Source organism: Dendropsophus ebraccatus, chromosome 2 (genome assembly GCF_027789765.1).
Source record: "Dendropsophus ebraccatus isolate aDenEbr1 chromosome 2, aDenEbr1.pat, whole genome shotgun sequence".
Classification (NCBI taxonomy): Eukaryota; Metazoa; Chordata; class Amphibia; order Anura; family Hylidae; genus Dendropsophus; species Dendropsophus ebraccatus.
The window spans coordinates 103,686,905-103,710,095 of record NC_091455.1 but is presented as its reverse complement, the minus strand read 5'-3'; the positions used below and the strand labels follow the sequence as shown (position 1 = coordinate 103,710,095).

Here is a 23,191-nt window from a genome sequence, read left to right as displayed (position 1 = left end):
CATCTCTAGGGTTTACAGAGAATGGTCCGAAAAAGAAAAAACATCCAGTGAGCGGCAGTTCTGTGGGCGGAAATGCCTTGTTAATGCCAGAGGTCAGAGGAGAATGGGCAGACTGGTTCGAGCTGATAGAAAGGCAACAGTGACTCAAATAGCCAACCGTTACAACCAAGGTAGGCAGAAGAGCATCTCTGAACGCACAGTACGTCGAACTTTGAGGCAGATGGGCTACAGCAGCAGAAGACCACACCGGGTGCCACTCCTTTCAGCTAAGAACAGGAAACTGAGGCTACAATTTGCACAAGCTCATCGAAATTGGACAGTAGAAGATTGGAAAAACGTTGCCTGGTCTGATGAGTCTCGATTTCTGCTGCGACATTCGGATGGAAGGGTCAGAATTTGGCGTCAACAACATGAAAGCATGGATCCATCCTGCCTTGTATCAACGGTTCAGGCTGGTGGTGGTGGTGTCATGGTGTGGGGAATATTTTCTTGGCACTCTTTGGGCCCCTTGGTACCAATTGAGCATCGTTGCAACACCACAGCCTACCTGAGTATTGTTGCTGACCATGTCCATCCCTTTATGACCACAATGTACCCAACATCTGATGGCTACTTTCAGCAGGATAATGCGCCATGTCATAAAGCTAGAATCATCTCAGACTGGTTTCTTGAACATGACAATGAGTTCACTGTACTCAAATGGCCTCCTCAGTCACCAGATCTCAATCCAATAGAGCATCTTTGGGATGTGGTGGAACGGGAGATTCGCATCATGGATGTGCAGCCGACAAATCTGCAGCAACTGTGTGATGCCATCATGTCAATATGGACCAAAATCTCTGAGGAATGCTTCCAGCACCTTGTTGAATCTATGCCACGAAGAATTGATGCAGTTCTGAAGACAAAAGGGGGTCCAACCCGTTACTAGCATGGTGTACCTAATAATGTCGCCGGTGAGTGTATATATATATATATATATATATATATATATATGCAGTGCTTTGTGTTGTGCGTAAGTGAGGGGGGGGGGCCTTAAATTTTTTTGCTATGGGGCCCCATGAAACCTAGCTATGCCAATGCACCTTTGATATATCTGAGTGTGCTTCCAGAATGTAGAAAATGCTTCCATTCTTCAGTGCAATGGGTCAAAGGTTTTCCAAAGCTCCTGATCTGCTGCAGGCTGTTACTCCCCGTCCCATTCTAGACCCTGCTTAAAGCGGTACTCCAACGCAAATCTTTTTCTTTGAAACAACTGGCGTCAGAAAGTTATATAGATTTGTAATTTACTTCTATTTAAAAATCTCAAGTCTTGCCAGACTTAAGAGCTGCTGTATGTCCTGCAGGAAGTAGTGTCTTCTTTCCAGTCTGACACACTGCTCTCTGCTGCCACCTCTGTCCATGTCAGGAACTGTCCAGAACAGTAGGAAATCCCCAAAAGAAACCTCTCCTGCTATGGACAGTTCCTGACATGGACAGAGGTGGCAGCAGAGAGCACTGTGTCAGACTGGAAAGAATACACCACTTCCTGCAGGACACACAGTACTGGAAGACTTGAGATTTTTAACCCTTAGACGACCCTGGACGTAGGGTTACGTCATGGAAGTCTGTCCCCAGACGACCCATGACGTAACCTTACGTCCTGGGTGTTTTTCCCGCTATGAAGCGCGCGCCGGAGCGGAGCGCGCGTCATAGCAGGTGGGGGCCGGCTGCAATCAGCAGCCGGGACCTCACCGGTAATGACACGCTGCAGCGATCGCGCTGCCGCGTGTCATTAACCCCTTAAACGCCGCGGCGTTTAAGTGTAAGTGACAGGGGGAGTCCCCTGTCACTTACCGATCGGGACCCCCGCAGTGTGACTGCGGGGGTCCCGATCGTTGAAACGGACTGCCGGAGGTCTCTCACCTGCCTCCGTGCGGTCCTATCGGCGATCTGCTACACTGAGCCTGCACAGGCAGGCTCAATGAGCAGATCGCCGATAACACTGATCAATGCTATGCCTATGGCATAGCATTCATCAGTGTAGAAATCAAAGTACTGGATGTAAAAGTCCCCCAAAGGGACTTCAAAAGTGTAAAAAAAAAAAAGTTCAAAACACTATTACACTACCCCAAAGCCCCTCCCCCAATAAAAGTCTAAATCACCCCCCTTTCCCATTATATAAATAAAACATATAAAAATGAATAAATAGATAAACATATAATATACCGTAGCGTGCGTAATTGTCCGATCTATTAAAATATAACAAGCGTCATTGCGACTGGTAAACGACGTACACGAAAAGAGGGGGAAAAGTGCGCAGATTACCGATTTTATGTTACATTATATATTAAAAAAAATCAATAAAAAGTGATCAAAACGTCCGATCTTCACAAATATGGTATTAATAAAAACTAGAGATCATGGCGGAAAAAATGACACCCCATACAGCCCCGTAGGTGAAAAAATAAAACCGTTATAAGCGTCACAATAGGCCCATTTTATTAATATTTAATTGCCAAAAAAAAGGATTTCATAAAAAAATACATATATAACATTAGAGAATCTGTGTAACCTGCATATGGTTGTGTTCGGACTGACCTATAGAATAATAGTGTCATGTCGCTGTTACCATATAGTGCATTACGTAGACACAGGAACCCCCCCAAACGTTACCATATTGCATTCTTATTTACGATTTCACCTATTTATATCTTCATAAATAATATATTTGGAATTCCATCATACATGTTATGGTAAAATGAATGACGCCATTACACAGTACAACTATTCCTGAAAAAAACAAGCACTTACATGGCTTGTAGATAGAAAACTGAGAGTGCTGGAGCTCTTAGAAGGGGAGGAGGGAAAAACGAAAGCACTAAGATCAAAATTTGCGCGGTCCACTGGGTCATTTTGGGCCTGGTCCTCAAAGGGTTAAATAAAAGTAAATTACAAATCTATAAACTTTCTGAAAGCAGATGATTTGAAAGAAAGTTTTTTTTCACTGAAGTATCCCTTTGTCAATCAGGGCTCAGCTTCCAGTTTACTGACAATCAAGCAGGGATAGAGATGGGAGCAGGTGGGGACATAATATAGAACTCAGCACTTGTACTTCAGGATCTATAGGAAAATAAAAGCCTTTTCTATGTTAAAGAAGCACAGATAGATAGATGAAAGGTATCACATATTTCCTTGTGCTAAAAGCTATCTAATAGTATCAAGTGTAAGGCCGGGTTCACACTATGTAAAAAACACGGCCGTATTTCATATCAACGGCCGTTGTTTGCGCAATTACGGCCGTTGATATGAAATACGGCTATGTTTTTTACGTAGTGTGAACATAGCCTAAACCCTGAATTGCAGCTGACACACAAAGTTTAAAGGATGTGTTTTGGTGCCAGATAATAAAAGGACACCTTCAGAATCCATGTCCAGATGGTTCAGAACAGTTTTTAGGGGAACCTACATAATATTAGGAAGGTGTATACAAAATAATTACCAGCCTATTTTTACTCACCCCGGGGTCCTCCTATGGCATCTTCGGGTCCCCCACTGAACGCCACAACCCTCGAGACTGACTCAGCAGTGACAGCCCGCCCAGCCAATCACTGGCTCAGTCTCAGTCATAAAATATTGTATAGTATTTATCATGTTGTTTTTAAGGATAGCAATATATACTTAAAAAAAAAATTAAAGGACCAGAGTACCCATTTAAATGTTATGACTGATCAGTGTATCTTATACCTCCCTAGTGATGGGGTATGCATGTTTTAGCCTAGATTTTATTCATATATAGTGAGATGCTATGAGAAGATTTTTGTTGTTATAAGGGGTGGCTGTGGGGATATAATCCTCCTGGGGTCTGTTTGGCCTCATGCATGCATCATTCAGGCATTATAAGACAGAAGCAGATAGCTCTCTCCTCTACTTGGCATAATAGTCTGTTTACATCCAGACAGTGGGGACTTGGAAGTCTTTACAGAGGTAGAACAGTTTCTGTGAGATAATAATGATGCTGTTTTCCTCACTTGCTTTTCTTCTGTCAATGTAAACTGTTTCAAACCAAAGAAGAAAAAAAATCTATACGCACCAATAACGATCCCATATAAAGAATGAGTTCAATTTGCCAGCCATTTCAGGAAAGTTAATATTTTGCTAACATGCTGTGGATTTACTAGGATTGTTGCCAGAACAGCTGGGAAAAATAATGATAATAGTTATACAATTAATAATAAATAGTGTGTGTAGTTTAAACGACAACAAAAGTATGAGAAAACACCTTCTATTGCAACCATCTTATAAATCTCATCCATCAGCCGCTATAGCCTGCATTCCACATCAGGGGAGGGATGTTTCTACTGTATACATAATACTATGCATACCAAGCTGGCTTGTTTTTCTGTCAGAGATTCTCATTCGCTCCTTCTCATGCCAAGTAAAGCAGTTTGGTCAGTTTTCCCATGGAGTCTCAAAGGAACGGCTGGGCTGACATAAGTGCTGGCACCATGGGAATACCTGCATAGCATTGCCAAAAGCCTTGATTTCAATTACCACACAAAACATAAGAAAGATTTACAAAACAGCTTACTCTGATGTAAGTGTGATGCAGGTTCTGTGAAGAAAAAGAGAGGCCAATTGTATCGGAGAACAAAGCAAATACCTTGGCACAAATAACCATGAAAATGTTGCATTGTTTTAGGTATGCCTAGTGGCAGAGTGCCCTCTCATTAAAGCAGTGTAAACTACACAGATTAACCCTTTGCATGCTGTACATTTGCAGAATGTACGCATATATGGAATATTACTGCTATGAGAAAGGGTTTCTGTTTTGAAGATAGATAGATAGGAGATAACAATGTATTTAAATGGATGCATGAACAGTCTGGCCACTTAATTAATTGAAATAATTCTCAATGGCATGACTGATATATAGAGGGTAAAGGGGGCAGAGATTGTCACAGTGCACTCTGACAGCCCTCCCCTCTCTTCCTGTAAGCCTCTGTAAGCTGCCAGAACACCCCCTCCTCTGTAGCCTCTTTAAACAGCCAGGATACCCCTCCCCTCTTTTCCTGTAGGCAGCCAGGACACCCCTCCTCTGTAGCCTCTGTAAACAGCCAGGATACCCTACCCCTCTGTCCCCGTTGGCCTACATAGGCAGCCTAAGTCCTCTGGTGTCCATGGCTACCATCGGGACTCTGCGATCATATCTCAGAGCCAGAATTGTGAACAGAGGGAGAATTCTCCCTCTGTACAGGGAGAATTCTCTCTCTTCAGCCCTGACCGCAGCATTTATATAGTTAACTGTCAGCACCGGATTATTGCTCCAGTGCTGGCAGTTGTGGTGCACCCCAGCTATCACTGACAGTCGGGACCCACTGGGGATGACACAGGCTTCTTTATGCCAGTGTCATCCAGAGGACGCTAATTACCAGGGAAGAAGGGGGGGTCAGTCTGGGGGGTCTCGGTGGCTGCTGGAGATGCATGATGCCACAAGGCCACAGTGGGTACTGTTCCTGGAGACTATGGCACTCCTTCTTCCACCTCCCAGCTCAGCCACCCCTCCTGCTTTTGCCCTCCAGCCTCCCTTGTCCTGCTTGTCCTAGCTTTTCCCTGCTGTCAGGAGCCGCTGTGGAAGCCTCTACACCCGTCTCTGCAATGACATGCTTCTCAGCCAGTCAGTGACCATGACAGGACAGTGCCATAACATTTTTACAATATTTCAATCGTCATGGGGCACTTATATAAACATACAATTGAAGCCTCTGGTCCTGCGGGAATATATGTGTACACTGTCCTCGGTTATTTTGCTTCCCCTATCCTCTAGTGCACTAGATGATTAAATCATAGCATTATCAGTAACTTTAGAGCAAGTCTTCAGTATGATATTGTCGGGTGAATTATATGGAAAGTCTACACATACACACACACACAGACACACACACACACCCATTTTGTATGTTTATTAGAGCACACACTAATCCTTTAGTATGTTTGCCTGCTTGTAATCTCCCTGTTTTGTAATCGCTGTCTAATTCATCATCAGTCTGCTGTTTCTCAGTTATCGTATTCATGTTTACTGCAGTGCGGTCAGCCGAGGGGGCCTGAATAGCCGGGTTTTGCTTTTGCGTTCTAGAGATGATAATTTAATAGGACCTTTTCTATGAATTACACATTATACTTGTAAAAGCATGCCGCTTTGTGTCAGTTAAACTGTCAGCAGAGATAAAAAGGGCTGGTGTTCAGGGTTTGTGTTGCACAAGAAACCACCTCTTCACTGATGAAAGACTAATGCCTGACAACCAGATTTTTCCTTCAACGAATTTCCTCTACAACTGCCAAAGCTGAGAAATGTATATGAAATAATCCTCTTCTTTTGGTGTCTTTCCTGTGCAGTCTTCACCTTAGCTTAAAGGGGTAATTCACCCCCCAATTTTTTTTTTTTCAAATCTATTGGGACCAGAAAGTGCCAGAGATTTGTAATTTATTTCTATAAAAAAACACTCATGTCTTCCAGTACTTATCAGCTGCTGTAGGTCCTTCAACAAGTGGTGTGTTCTCTCCAGTCTGACACAGTGCTCTCTGCTGTCGCCTCTGTCCATGTCAGGAACTGTCCAGAGCAGTAGCAAATTCCTATAGAAAACCTTTCATGCTTTCCAGACTGGAAAATGTATTATGTATGTTTATTTGTACCATGCTGATGCTAAGGGTACAAACTCACTGGGCGGATACGCTGCAACAGAATGTACATTCCGCTGTGAGTTTGTCCGCAGCCCGCCCCGTTAACCCCCTACACTTCACCTTTTTCATGCTCCGGCTTGCTTTAGGGGTTCCTGGCACGTCCTGCTCAGCTAATCAGTGCACTGCGCCGCCGCAGTGCACTGATTGGCTGAGCAGGACGTGAAGACAATCGGAGCCCCGAAGCAAGCCAGAGCGGGGACCAGGTGATGTAAACGCTCCGGCAGCAGGGGGGTTAATAGGGCGGGCTATGGACAAACTCGCAGTGGGATGTACATCCTGCTGCGAGTTTTTATGCCCATAGACTATGCAGGGCAGGGATCCGCAGCGGGTCCGACCAGTGAGTTTGTACCCTAAAGGTATTTTCTGGTTCCATGCAAATAAAGCTTAAAGCTGGGTTCACACTACATATATTTGAGGCTGTATATTTGAGGCTGTATAGCAACCAAAACAAGGAGTGGATTGAAAACACAGAAAGGATCTGTTCACATAATGTTGTAATTGAGTGGATGGCCGCCACATAATGGCAAATATTTGCTGTTATTTTGAAACAACGGCTGTTATATTGAAATAATATCAGTTATTTACCGTTATATGATGGCCATCCACTCAGTTTCAACATTGTGTGAACAGAGCCTTTCTGTGTTTTCAATCCACTCCTTCTTTTGGTTTCTATACAGCCTCAAATATACAGCCTCAAATATACGTAGTGTGAACCCAGCCTAATATTGCATAATTAAAAGTTGCACTACTTTATAATATACTTAATACTTTATGTTTCAATTTCAATTTTAAAGATATATTCTTGCTTTCAATGAATGTTGCCATTAGTATTCAACCAGATATTGAAAATGTATTCTGTTTAGAGAAGCATCTGTGAGATAGACAATTTGACTGTCACATGTCATCTACACTGATTTGTTATAGCAAGCTATTAGGTCTGTGCTGTAGAATATAAAGTAGGACAAGGCCAAGACAGGTTTCAATGTCTGAATATAAACCATATAAGGCAGTGTTTCTCAACTCCAGTCCTCAAGACCCACCAACAGGTCATGTTTTGCGGATATCCCATACAAAAAAAAGCTATGGCAGTTACAACGAACAGCTGTGGCCGTTACTGCTGCACCGACTATAATTATATCACCTTTAAAATCCTCAAAACATGACCGGTTGGTGGGTCTTGAGGACTGGAGTTGAGAAACACTGATATAAGGCCAACTTTAGGGTATGTTCACAACGAAGAACTAACAAAGAAGAATTCTCAATTCCTTGTTAATTTCCTACCAAAAATCTTGGTCAAGTCCTTCTCAATTTCATATTTCCTTTTCACATGTACCTATCCGCAGCGGATTTTACACTACGAGTTCGCAAAAAATCCGCAGTGGATACGGTGCGTGTGAAGGTACCCTAAGGCTACAAACACACAGGGTTGATCCGCAGCGGATTTCTCACTGTGAATTTGCAGCAAAATCCGCTGCGGATCCCTGGCCTGTAGTTTGTATGGAAGACATAGTGGCAGCAGGCTAGACATTCCACTGCGAGTATGTAAGGAGACCGTACCATTAACCCCCCCCACAGGACGGAGCATATACTGTACCTGCTCCAGGATCCGGCTTGCTTTTGGGGTTCCCAGTGTAAAAGGCCAGAGTATACCCCCAGTCCAGACTTTACCCAGGGTTAAAATGGCCTAGGCTAGATTATACCCCAGGTATATTTTGAACTAGGCTATTTTATACCCCGGGGTATATTTCGGCCTAGGCCATTTCATATTTTCTCAGGCTATTTTATACCCCCATGAAATCAGTAGCATTGAGTGATATACACAAGAATTACTTAATTTTTCCATATTTTATTGGGGCTTCGGCTTTGTCTGCTGAGTTAAGTGACAACCTATTGATGTAAATCTTAAAAATCTAAACACATAGGGGGGGATTTATCAAACATGGTGTTAAGTGAAGCTGGCTAATTGCCCCAGCAACCAATTCACCTTTCATTTTCCAAAGAGTCTGTGAGGAATGAAAAGTGGAATCTGATTGGTTGCTAGGGGCAACTGAGCCAGTTTCACTTTACACCATGTTTGATAAATCTCCCCCACAGGGGACATTTTTTTTTTTTTGGGGCTAATAAGGAGATTTTCTGCACTTCATAAATACCTGTCCAAGACTTAGGTTTTTGAGCTATTTACATCAGTTTTCAAAGCCTGCACCTTTTTTCAATGTATGCAAGTTTTTTGCAAAATGGATGAAAAAAAAGGAAGCGTTTGTGTGCCTCTATTTTGATCAGTTTTTCCATTAACTTCCATAATAAAAAAACTGATAAAAATGCATCCTTTTTTTAGTGTACACAAATAACGTGGTTGACCGCATTTTTGGGTACACAAAAAATGCGCTTTGATCCGTTTTTCAATCCAATTTTGTTGCAAAAAAGGATAAAAAACAGACTGCAAAAAACGCAGTGTGAACCCAGCCTTTGGCATAAATTGTACAATAAATTTTGCAAGCTGTGTGAACTCACTTGCGTCTAATGATAATTTTTGCGCAACAACCGTAAAATTTTGCTCAGTTCAGTGTAAGCACTGTATTGTATTTCCCAACAAGAGAAAGCAGCTGTGTGTCCAAGTATGATAAAAAAAAACAAAAAAAACTGCAAACTTTTCAACAAATTAGAGATAAAGTGAGAAAACCACTGAAGTGATAACATTATGACCTGGAGGGATATATTCTGGCCTAGGCTATTTTACAACCCCTGGTATAGAATATATCCCCTGGGGTGTACTGTAGCCTGGGCCAGAAGTAAGAAAATCAGTAACTTGATAACTTGAAGGGATATAGTCTGACCTAGGCTGTTTTACACCCCCATATATAGTTTATCCCCCGGGGTATACTGTGGCCTGGGCTAGACTATACCCGGCTTATAGTATGGCCTAGCCTATATTACACCCCTAGGTATGGAAACCTATCCCCTGGGGTATACTGTGGCCTTGGCCAGGCGTGAGAAAACCAGTGAAGTAATAACATTATGGCCGGAGAGATATAGAATGGCCTAGGCTGTTTTACACCCCCAGATATATAGTTTATCCCCCGAGGTATACTGTGGCCTGGTTTGACATTAGATGGATATATTCTGGCCTGGGTGGGTATACTCTGGTCTAGGCTATTTTACACCCTGGGGTATAGTTTGGTCTAGGCTATGTTACACCCCGGGGTATAGTTTGGTCTAGGCTATTTTACACTCCGGGTATAGTTTGGCCTTGGCTATTTTATACCCTGGGGTATACTCTGGCCTAGGTTATTTTATACCCCGGGGTATACTCTGGCCTAGGCTATTTTATACCTTGGGTATATTCTAGCCTGGAGGGGTATAATCTGGCATAGGCTATTTTATACCCCAGCGTATACTCTGGCCTAGGCCATTTTATACCCGGGTAAAATCTGGACAGGGATTAATCTGGCTGGACATCTCACTCAGCCAATTATTGTGCCGAGATGATCACAGATAACGTTGATCAATGCTCTGCAATGGCATAGCATTGACAGTCTATACAATCTAATGACTGCTGGTAATAGTTTCCTAGGGGGACTTTAAAAATGTAATTAAAAAAACGTTTTTTTGAAAATATGCCAAAGATCCTCCCCCAAGAAAGGCTTAACTCACCCCCCTTTACCATTGTAGAAATAAAACATTTGAAAATCAATAAACATATTATATATCGTAACATGTGCAATTGTCCGATTTATTAAAGTATAGCACGGTGAACAGTCAGGATTGCTGATTTTTAAAAAAAGAAATAAAAGTGATAAAAATGTCCCATCTGCACAGATTTGATACGAATAAAAACTAGCGATCATGACACCCCATAGGGGAGAAAATAAATAAATCATAATAGAACACTTTTAATCATAATTATTTACAAAAAAAGGATTACTGTACAAGATAGTAAAACATTAGAAAACCTATATAAACATGTATATTGCTGTATTCAGACTGACCTTTGGAATAATGATATCATGTCAGTTTTATCATAAAGTGCATTACGCAGACAAGGGAACCCCAATTTTTTTTTTTACCCCAATTTCATCTCATAAATAATATTTTATGGTACTGTATTTTCTGGCGTATAAGACGACTTTTTAACCCCAAAAAATCTTCTTAGAAGTCGTGGGTCGTCTTATATGCCGGCTTAAAAATGGCCCCATCCCCACCGTATGGGGCGACCACTATAAAAAACAAAACAAAACATTTAACTCACCTGGGCCCGTTCCCAGCATCGGCGCGCCTCCCGTACCATTCCTGGCGCAGGAAGTGTGACGTACACTATCTGCGCTGGAGATAGAGATCGACGAACCTCTCCTGGGCAGCAGAGTGTCTCATCAGAGAAGTTCGGCAATCTCCGTCTCCGGCACAGGTAGTGTACTTGACACTGCCTGCGCCAGGAACGGTACGGGAGGTGCGCCGATGCCAGGATTGGGCCCCAGGTGAGTTAAATGTTTTTTTTTTCTGCAGTTAACCCCTGCCTGACTGCAGCAGGGCTGCAGTCAGGCAGCAGTTAACATTTTCCGCCGTATAAGGCAAACCCCTGACAATCTTCTTAAAAGTCAGGGGTTGTCTTATACGCTGGAAAATATGGTAGATTAAAAGAAGCCATTACAAAGTAGAATTGTTCCTGAAAAAAAATCAAGCCCTTACATAGCCCTGTAGATGAAAAAATAAAGCCCTATAGCTTTTAGCAGGTGAGGTATTCCAGATACAAACATCTTTTCACATTTACTAAAGTCTTCTGGTTTCCCACTTGTCGGTCTTCTTGCTGCTTGTGTGATGGACTCCTCTCGGCAGTGATAGACCAATCAGCCAATCACTTACTGAGGCAGAACGCTACTGTGGTTGGTGCTTGGCTAAAAAGTCTGGCACTACAGAATAGTATCCATTTCAGAAGTAACTCGAAGAGCAACAAGAAGGGAGCCATAAGATGTCACAGAAGGAGACTGTGGTAGCTTAGTTTCTTTTCATTTTTATAGCAGTCACCGCAACACTTAAAACAGTTATAGAATCTAGAATACCCCTTTAATTAGGCAACAATTAGGTTATATTTCCTAAAACCTAGAAAAAAAAACCTTTAATATGCAAGCTTCAAAACAGCAGTAACCTATTTTTATTTCTTTTCATTGATTTCCATTGAATGCATTAGAGATGGGATATGAGCTACTGTTTTTCTGTCTCAGGGAGATTAAATGGATTACAATAGTCTTTAAAGTGGATGGTGAGAAAAAAATAGTTAATGAAACAAAGTATTCCCTCGGTTTAAAACTATATGAAAAAATACATTGTTTTATCTTTTTTTTTTAGCTGTACACAGCGGAGGTCATATTTATAACAAAATAATCAAAATAATAATTAAAAAAAACCAATAGTATAGTTTAATAAAAACTGTCAGTCCCCTGAATGGAGTAAATTGGGCAGATAGATATCTGAAGTGTAGCAGTGATGCCTTAAAAAAAAAACTACAAAAAACGGCAAATTTGGCATATGGCTTTTTTTTATAGTTTAAAAAAAACTACGGCCAGATGTTAGCTAAGAATCAATGGTAAAATATGAAATGCACATACTGTTAAATTGACATTTTTCCTATGATGTTTTTTTTTCAGGGAAGTTTGTTTTTTTCAGTGCTTTTGCAGGGTTTTTCCCTATAGACCTCAATAGGAGGTTAAAATCTCCAGAAAATGTCTATTTGCCTATTGTTTTTCCCCTTTTCTTTAATAGAAATCCTGGAGTCACATAATAAAGAATCACATAACATGACAACTTACCTGGTGATAATAAAGAATCACATGACATCACATTACATGACACTACATGTGATGACATGACATCATATCGCATGAAAAAATAAACATAGGACATAAAACTAAAATACTGATTAGTTATCACCTTACCTGGTGATGAATTTGAAGGGGGCTTAGGGTTTGGTATTGAGTGTTCTCTTTGAAAAAAAGCAAAAATAAATGCAAAACCTGCACCCATGAAAAATTACCTAGTTTTGGTAGTAGAGGGGGATAAACTAGTCTACTAGGATATTTAACCCTTACATTTTAAAATAGACCAGTAAGAAACTTTGGATATTTGGATATATCAGAGACCATGACCAGGGTATTGTAGAGTCTGGTCCCTCAGGGGAGAGCCAAACTCAACAACACTTCATTAACTATAACCTTCCCCCACTACCCCTCAGTACCTAATAATGCCATATCTTTCCATCCCACCTATGACCATACCTGAAATAACTTCCCACTGTTGGAATAATCTTGGCCACAGCAGGCATTTTATTACAAACAACATGTAACAAATATAAATAACATGTAATAAATATGGTACATAAATACATACATAAATATATTTATATCCATATAAAACATGTACAGTGTTACCTCCTTTCTCAAACACAATGGGTTCTGGAAGGCTGGTCCAGAACCGAGCAGTTCCAGAAACGAGCTGTGTGTTCCCATACATAAGGCGGCTGATTCCCGCCATTATGACGGGAATCCCCGCTGTGTGTTCCCCACAGTAGAGTGAGAGACAGAAGCAGGCGGCTGTTTAAACTTATCACACACTCCTGCTTCTCTCTGCTGTGGGGAACACCCTGTAGAGAAGTGGGGATTCCCATCATAATCACACCCGCTGTAAACAGGTGTTCTCAATAACTGTCATCTCAACAATAGTTCAGCTGACAGTTATCTCCCCTGATTTTGTTTGTATACTGAACAATGTTCGAGTACCGAGAAAAACTTCAGCGGGAAATTTCAGCTCTGTTCCCCTCCACTATACCTCCAGTCTGCATCTCCCGCCACCTCATCCCATTGGCAAGTTGTATTCCACCCTAGAGATATTATGTGCTGTACCCTTCAGGCTTTAGGCTATGTTCACACACTTCCATGTCTCTTTGTCCACAGACCTCCTCATGGCAGTACATCCACAGTTATTAAACAGTAGTGCTTATGCCACACTGAATACTTGCCGACAGCCCCCCCCCCCCCCCCCCCCCCCCAAAAAAAAAAAAAGCAAAATAACCACTAGGGATTAATTTTTTTCAATATATTCTGTATGGGAAACCTCATACGTTTGATGGGGTATTTTACAAAATAGTGAACCCTATAGAAGGTCTTTAATTTCTGTTGTTCCCATGACTTTACAGGGTATGTTCCCACATATTGGAAATGGAGGAAAATTAGACAACTGCAGTGTACAGTAGTTTGTATTCTGTATTTGTGCTGTGTAGCAATATCTTATATGTGTGTTTGGCCTCTAGGGGTCTCAGTACTCAGACTGTATGTGTGAACTATACTGAAGTTGCAGCAGTTAGTTAGTTGTAACAGAGAAGCCATATATAATGGCAGCCATTCACCTTGTGTAATAAAGAGTCTGAAACCAACCTGCGAGTATGAAGCATTCCAAAGCACACACTAACAGAACATGCTGTAAACTTCATCCAGCCATAACCCACAAGTACACACACATATATCACATTCACCGCACAGCAAGTGGGCCTGTATGCTTTCAAATGTCAGGACTGGCCCTAAGTCCTAGTCCGGCCCTAAGCAGGACATTTCTGCAAGATATGAGGAGATTTCTGATAGATGAGGAGTGAGCACTTGGCGATATTTTGCCCATGCTGCCTTCCCTACGCAATGTAGTCTTAGCCACACTTAGAAGAACATTATTATGAAGCTAGTTAGATAACTGAAACAGAATTCCTATTAAATACTTAGCAATTAAGCATCTAAATGAGCACAAAATGTTAACTTATAAGTGATTGCTGCGGTTACGGAAACTGGTTGCTAGGTAATGTGGTTTCTTCTTGTATTGCGATGCTGCATGTTCTTTTTATTCTCTGCTCCCTGCCATTCATCTCTGTAATATTCTACAAAGAATTCTTTTCTGAAAACCACTGCAAACTGGAAGCTTGGGTTTGGATAAGGTGACCCTTATGGCATCTGATGTTGGCAGGATGCATTAAGCAATTAAATGTTTTCAACACTGGACAACACTATTCATAACAATTTGTACTCTGCTCCCCCCAAAAAAGTTATACACACTTTGTGAAGGAGAAATATAATGCAGCATCAGTTATTTCAGCAATTTTCAGCATATTCATTTTCAGAGGTCAGAATACAACACTTAACTCCTTAGGGACCCTGGAAAATGAAATGTTTGCAATTTGATTTTAAGCCATAACTCTTATTTTTTCATGTACAGAGAAAACTGTAAAGTGAAACTAAAAAACATTTAGCATTTAGTAAATTTGAGGGGAGTTGTTGTTTTTATGCCATTCATTGAAAATGTTATCTGTATTGCTTAGGTTGCTATGATTACAAACATACCCAATTTGTATTGTTTCTGTCATCTTTTATCACCTTTGAAAATGTTTAAACTTAAAAAAAATATACATTTCCATTTTCTAACCTCTATAAATTTAACATTTTCTGTCTACAGAAATGTATTGGGGCTTTTTTTTTTTGGCCCTAATCTGTAGTTTTTATTGGTACATGTTGTGTAGATCGAACCAAAAAACTACATTTACATTTTTTTTTCACGTTTATGCCATTAACCCTGTGATTTTGATAACATTACATTTTAATAGTTCTGACCTTTCCTCACATGGTGATACCAAACATGTTTATGTTTGTTTTTTACCCTTGTTTATTTGAAAGATGGGAAAGGGAAATTATTTACATTTTTAGGGGAAGGATTTTTTTTTAAAACTTTTTTTTTTGTCCTAGGGGACTTTAGCAGTAAGGCTAGGTTCACACTGTGTTTTCAGCATCCGTTAACGGATCCGGTTTTTTTAACGGTCAAAAAAGTAGTGTCAACAGTACTTTATTGTGCGTAAAAAAAAAAAAACGCATCCGTTTTGATCTGTTTTGTTTTTTTTTTATAATGGAAGTCAATGGAAAAATGGATCAAAAACGGATGCACACAAATGCATCAGTTTTTTGCAAAAATTGGATCCGTTAAACGGATGCTGAAAACACAGTGTTAACCTAGCCTTAATTGCTTATACAGATGTACGGCATTGATCCATTAGCTTGGTGCTTATTGGGTACAACTTGCTACATAATTGCTAATCAAGCAGCCACTAGAGGCCTAGCAGAGGGCTGCTCTGACAACAGACTGGCTTCCTGCCAATACACCACAAATAAAATTTTCTGAGGTCTTTAAATATGCCATATATATCAGTCACACTGATGCACTGCTGATAATTTTTATTGTTTGGCCAACAGTAATCCCTCACGGTTGGTGGCAGAGGGTTCGGTCTATGGACACCTCATGGGGAATCTGTCAGCTGCAATGCATGTTCCAAACAGCTAACACTGTTGGACATGTGTTAGGTCAGAAAAACACATGGTACCTTTCATATATCTGTCTGTGCTTCCACAACATAGAAAATGGTTTTATTTTATGGTAAGAAGAGTAAAAGAGGCTTTTCTAAGCTCATGAAGTGCAACAAGCTGCAAAACCTCTTTACTCCCCTCTCCCATACCTGACCCTGCTTTGGACTTAGCGTCTAGGTGTCAATCAAGCAGGATGGAAAGAGAGAGGAAGTATTCTAGCTTGCAGCTTTTCAGAAGCTTGGTAGAGGCTCTTAGATTTTTTTGTGCAAAAATAAAAACAAAACTTTTTCTAGATTATGGAAGCACAGACAGATATATGAAAGGTCCACAGTATTTTCTTGTCCTAAGAGCTATCTAACAGTGTCAGTAACTGGGAGCGTGAATAACAGATGACAGTTTGCACTGTTTAAAGAGAATGTACCACTGGTACATCACTTTAGTGATTCTTACATAGGCCATCGCGGCGCAGGGATGTCGGTGCTGCGGTCCTTTTTCTGAACCGTGGCCCAGTTCCCGCGTACATCGTCAGTCTATTCCAGGGGGGGGGAAAAGCAGTATAATGATAGACTGGCGTACTCCTCTATGACACGGTTATATTGATTCTAATGTCGTGTCACAGAGGGAAGGATATTTCGTCACACTGGGGGTGGGGGTGGGCTGCCTCCAGTGGTTCACACCCCAGCCGGTGCCATATGACTGGCGCCATACACTGGCATCGGGCACGGCACCAGCATCCCTATGGTCTATCCATGTAAAAATTACAAAATCGATGTACTAGTGGTACATTTGCTTCAAGAATTAGCGCTTTTAGTAAATCTTGGCTAATATGTCTCTTTTACTACCCATGCATACTGTCCCTTCCTTCAGTTTTTTATAACCTATCCTAGGAACAATTTACCTAGATATACAATACCTTTTAAAACAGTGTTCACAAATGGATGAATTTCGTCTTCTCAGTCATACTGTAACTGAAACTCTATACGGAGCATGTATAATGGTACTGGGAAATAATTTAGTTAAATACTTCTAATACTTAGAGTACAGTAAATCTCCTTTTATAAAGTGAATGCACTTTAAAACTGCATAAGACTATAATGGCAAAACTAACAATACATAGTTAGACAGCTACCTTTCTTTTACAATGTTGAATTAGAGATTTAGAAAAAAATATGCCGGCCCCAGCTCGGCCCTGATAGAAGTGGACAAATATTGCTTTGCTTAGTCTGGAGGTTCTTTTGAAAGTTCTTTTAACTATGTTCAGTTACACTTTCAGAGATATGTGTATATAACAGGCCATTGTACACAAGGCTTTGATTATAACAATAGAGACTATCCCACTAGAGACTACAGGTGCCAGGGAGCAGCTCTGGCATGCGTGCCTACTGCAAGTGGCACTGATATATTAGGGAGTGCCTAAAAAGCAAGTAGCAGCAGGTAAAATACCAACTTGTAGATATTGTAAATAGGTTGAATGTATAGTGACATGGCAATACCACATGTTGGTTCTAGGGGTTCTGGTGGCACTTTCACTGGAGCCTTTTGCACATGACTGGTAGTTACGTAGATCTACTCTTTAGATGTATTAAAGCTGCTATGTGCCAACTAAGCTAATCACTGAGAAAATCTGATCCACCTCATTAGTGTTGTTGAAAACACCATCTGGTTTTGTTGCTGAAAGAAAAGCATTGCCGACAATACTCAAATGGAAAAATAAGATCTGGACGTCAGACATCAGGGTACAATAACAGGGAATTGTGAGCAAATTGTGGATTATACCATTTAATTAGGGGAACTTTCCAACATATTTAACAATAACAGTCCAGAAGGAGATCGTGATAAATGTAAGGAAGAGACGTGGGTTTCAGTCAGCAGAACAAAAAAGCAAATAAAAGTGTAGAGCAAAAGATGTAAATGGAGGATAGCTTAAAAGGAAATCTTAAAGAGACAGGTCCATTCTCCTATTAAGCAAGATCGCACATAAAATTGTTTGGCCTTATTCAGAACAGAATATTTAGGTTATGGATCAGCTTTAGGTTATAGGGTTAAAGTGATACAGACAAGTGTTATATAGGTATATACTCAATGTGCAGCATCTAAGCTTGTGGATGATGCAGAAAACTGCACATAGAGTAAGGAGGGTGACAGTATCACTTAAAATTTCTCGCTTTTGAATTAAGGGGTTATCCAGAATGAGGAAAAAACTGCTACTTTCTTGCTAAAACATTCCCATGCCTGTTCTAGGTTGTGTGGTATTATAACTCAGCTCCATTCATGTTAATAGAACAGAACTGCAAACCACACCCCAACTGAGGACAAGGCTGGTGCGGTTTATGATAGCGGACATGTTTTTTTTAAAAAACACTGTATTTTGTATATAATGCTCTATGATATCTACTGGTAAAAGGCAACAATTACAATGTGGCATTCCACGCCTTAAATACACTAAAGGCTTATTCTCAAGTCCCATATTTAATGGATATTATGGAGAGGAAAGCCCTGTGATGGATTCTTAACCCGTCCAGCATGATGTATCACTATCATGGCAGGAGCGGAGAAAGTGTTTGAATATTCACGGCACTGTAATAAAGCAGGCGAACGGGGCTTTCCTGTCTGTAGCGTCCGTACAATACGGAATGTGGAAATAAGCCCTTACTATGTAAGCCTATGGTGCTTCCGGCAGTTCCATACAACACTCACTTTAGGCGCAAACTACGTACCTGCCAAAGTTTTTAAAGGGCTGTCCTGCTGTGTGAGCATAATAGGTACCCTTTAGGGATGTTTAATTACATGATCTTTTTGCTAATGGCTTATTTTTCCTTTTAGTGTTTGGACCTGTCCCCCACACTCTCTCTGAGGAATGGGTAGCGATGCAAACAAAAAGGATGATTGACATGAGGGTGAATCCTGTCACAGGCTTCTCCTCCAACTGGGATTATGAGAAGAATGAGTGGAAAAAGTAAAATAATTATGACCAGATGGCATGTACTACATTTTACAATAAAATACTTACATGTGAAAACATGGATGTCTTTGTATTCTTAGTTCTGGTCCAAACAGAACACCACTTCTCATCCTACTTCATCCATATGTTCTTGCCCAGTTTGAAAAAAGTAGTTGCACATAATTAGGGATGGTCCGAACCGAGTTCGGTTTGGGTTCGTACGAACCCGAACTCTCGGTAATGATTCCCGCTGTCTGCCCGCTCCGTGCAGCGGGCGGATCCAGAGGGAGGACCGCCTGGAAAACTGGGATACAGCCATAGCCATAGGCTGTATCCCAGTTTTCCAGCCGGTCCTCCTGCTGTATCCACCCGCTCCACGGAGCGGGCAGACAGCGAGAATCTGATGTCGAGCGTTCGGGTTCATACGAACCCGAACCTCGGAGGGTTCGGACCATCCCTACACATAATATGACAACAATTGGCCAACTTCTTAATATCATCAGAATTCTTACAAGTACAGGGAGAACATACAAACTCTATACAGATTTTGCGGTTCAGGGAAGAAACAGAGTGCTGCACCTCACACCTATGGCTGATACTAGTGCCGCTAGGCTAAATAAAAAACACATCAGAATTTTGTGTATGAATTGATCAAGCCATACAGGAGACACCTCTATACAGATTTTGCCTTTGGTGGACTTTTGGCAAGAACTCCAGGTCTGCAAACTGTCCCTACTTAGGAGGCTTGAGGCTACGATGAGTCTTACTAAGAAACTGAACCGATGTGAGTACTGGGAAAGGAAGCAATGCAATATCTCACTACGGGTGGGTTTACACATAACATATTTGCAGTGGATTTGCAAGTTCGCAGCGAAATCCGCGGTGGATACCTTACCTGTCACTTTCAATAAAATTACATACTCACAGTGGGATTTCCATTGCTGGGGGTTCCCAGCGTCTGGACATCCCACTCAGCCAACCAGCAGTATCAGCTGCAGTAACGTGCCAAACACTGCCCGGCAGCCAGCAGTATAACACCATCTCCCCTGTCAAGTGGGGAGCACTTCACCCACACCTCTAGAACACTTTGGACAGCTGTTCAAAATTAGTAATTACCTGTCTATGCAAGCATCGCTATAAGACTGTCAAGAGTTTTACACTGATGTTTCACATAAGCGTTTCCCTTTAAGAAAACATGACAAGTTGCTGATTGGATAAATCACATTACATGAGCCACAATAACCATGTGGATAGATTATAATCTTGGCACTTTACTGTGTGCGCATATATGTGATTAATCATCTTTTAATGCATATGACAAGCCTAATCTGTTTCATGTACATTGTTTTATCCAATTTTATGATGTAATTCATTTATACTGACACAATCAGCTCCTCCCATCTGTCAGTTCAAACTTACCTTTAAATAGGAAGATTCATCATGCATTGTTGTTGATGTTTTATACAGCCTGAGGAAGGGGAATTATCCTCCTGAAACATGGCATTGTTCATTTTATTTTAATTTATAATACAACGTAAAATAAAGACAAGCTTTTGTGCAAGAGAGGCAAGTGGATACCTGAATGTGTAATAGCAGCAAAAAGAAACCTTTTTCTATATATACTTTACAAATCTAGACTGGAGGAAAAATCATGCAACAGGACAGATTGCATTAAAGGGAAACTGTCACATAAGCCTTCATACTTGTCAACATTCAACACTGGTCAACAGGTTCCAGATAACAGGCGCGGATCCCTGTGATTGGCACTAAATGGCTCAATTAAGCAAGCAGCTGGGCCATATAAACAATTGCTTGATCACCCAGGTGGCCATTAAGCTCATCATTATTAGCTGCACATGTCCAGTTTACTCAAGGTGATATGCAACTGATAACAATAATTTTATTGGTCTCACAAAAGATGCAATAAGCTGACAAACGACTGTTTTCTTGTTTATTGGCTGGCCCTTTTGCCCTTGCTATCTAGATTGTTGAACTTTCAACATGTTGAAAGACAATGATCAGCCGACATTGGCTGATTGTTGTCTTCTATTACACAAGACTATTATCGTCCATAACGGCCAAATACGGACGATAGTTGCTTTGTGTAATAGGGCCTTAAAGGGTTCTTTTACACACGCGGATATGACAAGTTTTTAAAGCCAAAAGCAGAAATGAATTTGAAAAGCGGAGAAATCTAAGTCTTTCTTTTATGACCTATTTTCTGTTTATAGTCTGTTCCTGGCTTTGGCTTCAATAATCTGTCAGATATTCCGTAAGATATCTACAGTATGTGTGTAAAAGATCCCTTAGAGAGCGTAATAATCGTAAAGTAGTCTATAGTGAATATTTGGCATGTGCTTTCTAAATATCAAAATGAAAAACAACAAAACATGCATAATCTATTAGATGTTAGAAAGTATTTGTCTCCTACGTGGTTTTAACTTGTTTAACTTACTGTGTGGTCCTTTGTACTGTTGTGTCAGGCATGGATCACAGCTTTATTTTTTATACATTTTCTGACTCCTATGCTTCTAAATGTGTTTTTGTCTAGCTTCTAATGAATATAAATAATAATTGTTGAGCGCTATTAGCCTTACAGTATTTCTAAAACATGAAAATGTATTCACATCACTAAATAATTGTCTTGCATTGTCAGCCACATCAATTAATCATCCTTGGCATGAACAGTACGAATCCTAAACAGTCTATGAGGATGATCCATTGAGGTCCATTAGTGGTTACACAGCGTGTCCCATTAATTTGAATGGGAGTTATGGCTGGTGCAGCCACATTGACATTAATGGACCTTGATGAATCACATCCACGTTTCACAAGCTTGAAACTTCCATCCATTCAACATAATGCTAAAAAGTCTCTGCCGGGCTAATGAACATTAACTTGCAAAAACAGTAAATATTACAGTTCCAAATATAGAAAAAAAAGCTTTTGCCCTTGAAATGCAGAGAATTGTAGAGTAATTTAAAGCTTGTGACAGCATGTGTTTGATGAGTTGGAGCCCAGGGACTCCTCTTCTTATTTAATTGGACCATTCAGTACAGAGTAAGCACAAACTTATCATGCTGGGCAGCTGTCTTTGCACTCATAATGAGTTTCCCATAGTCACTACTGAATACCCATCAGCCCTCGGTTAGCCTTTTTCCTCACTTGTCCAAACCTTGTCAAGTGATGATTTCATCTTCTGCATTTGTGAGGTAGAGAAGAAAATGTCTTTTGACAACGAGTTCACATTTCCTCATGTATATAAGTAGAAAACCTATACAGCAATGCAGCAGTGATTGGTCTTAATGGAATGGCAATGTATTGAAAAGTTAAGAAAAGCCTAAATAATCTGATCTTGACGTTTTATTTCAATACAAACCAACAGAACATATCTTTCCGAAGAATACATTACCATACATCAAAAGACAGACTTTTGCCAATTCACATTGTCTCCTGCTACTTCTACTCTCCCCCCTTAAGAGACAAATATTCTATGTCTCTGTCTCACATTGTGTGTGTTTGCTGAGGACAGGCTGATGATGCAGACAGGGGGCAGGGCGTGATGTCACAGGAGGCGTGGCTGGATCCCCCAATCATCTGAGTGATTCACCATCTCTGACCGGCCAGAAGCAGCTGCTGCACCAATTTTACTGATTGGTGATGGGTGGGGGACTGTGATGATCAGCTGAGGGAAAGCATTGCATTCTGGGAACTGCTCAATCAGGCAGCCAGGCAGGACAGAAACACAATACAAAACACCCCCCCCCCCCAAACAAATGGATTTTTGGTAGTTTCAAAACTGGAATAGACAGGTAAGTAATGCGTTATGCTTCTGCAGAAGTTTAATTTTTTTTAACCTCTACCTGGAGTTTCCCTTTAAGGACTATTTGAAAATGGATCTACAAAGGCAATTCTAGGCTAATTTATTAACATTTGGGGCTATGTTCACAGAACATTTTCTGAGGCAAAAATACGGCTGTATTTTGATAATTACCACAGTAAATAAAAATCTTGCTCTTTATGGCTCAAATGATCAAAATACAGTCGTATTTTTGCCTTTAAAAAATATTTGCCGGAAGCAAAACTGTGTGTATATTAAAAGGGACCTGTCAAAAAGTTTTTGAACCCTAAAACCTACTACAGTACCTACAGT

At 40.7% G+C, this 23,191-nt stretch overlaps 1 protein-coding gene across 2 annotated transcripts in view; it reads left to right on the top strand.

The window, feature by feature from the left end:
• The window catches only part of LOC138783425 (cytochrome c oxidase subunit 4 isoform 1, mitochondrial-like), a 71,632-nt gene extending 52,516 nt beyond the window's left edge, over window positions 1-19,116 (top strand). For both annotated transcript variants that reach the window (XM_069958122.1, XM_069958121.1), the window contains exon 5: window positions 18,921-19,116. In XM_069958122.1, coding sequence (XP_069814223.1) covers window positions 18,921-19,057 — 137 coding nt within the window. In that variant the 3' untranslated portion in view covers window positions 19,058-19,116. The remainder of the gene's footprint in view (window positions 1-18,920) is intronic.
• The last annotated feature ends 4,075 nt before the right edge of the window (window positions 19,117-23,191 follow it).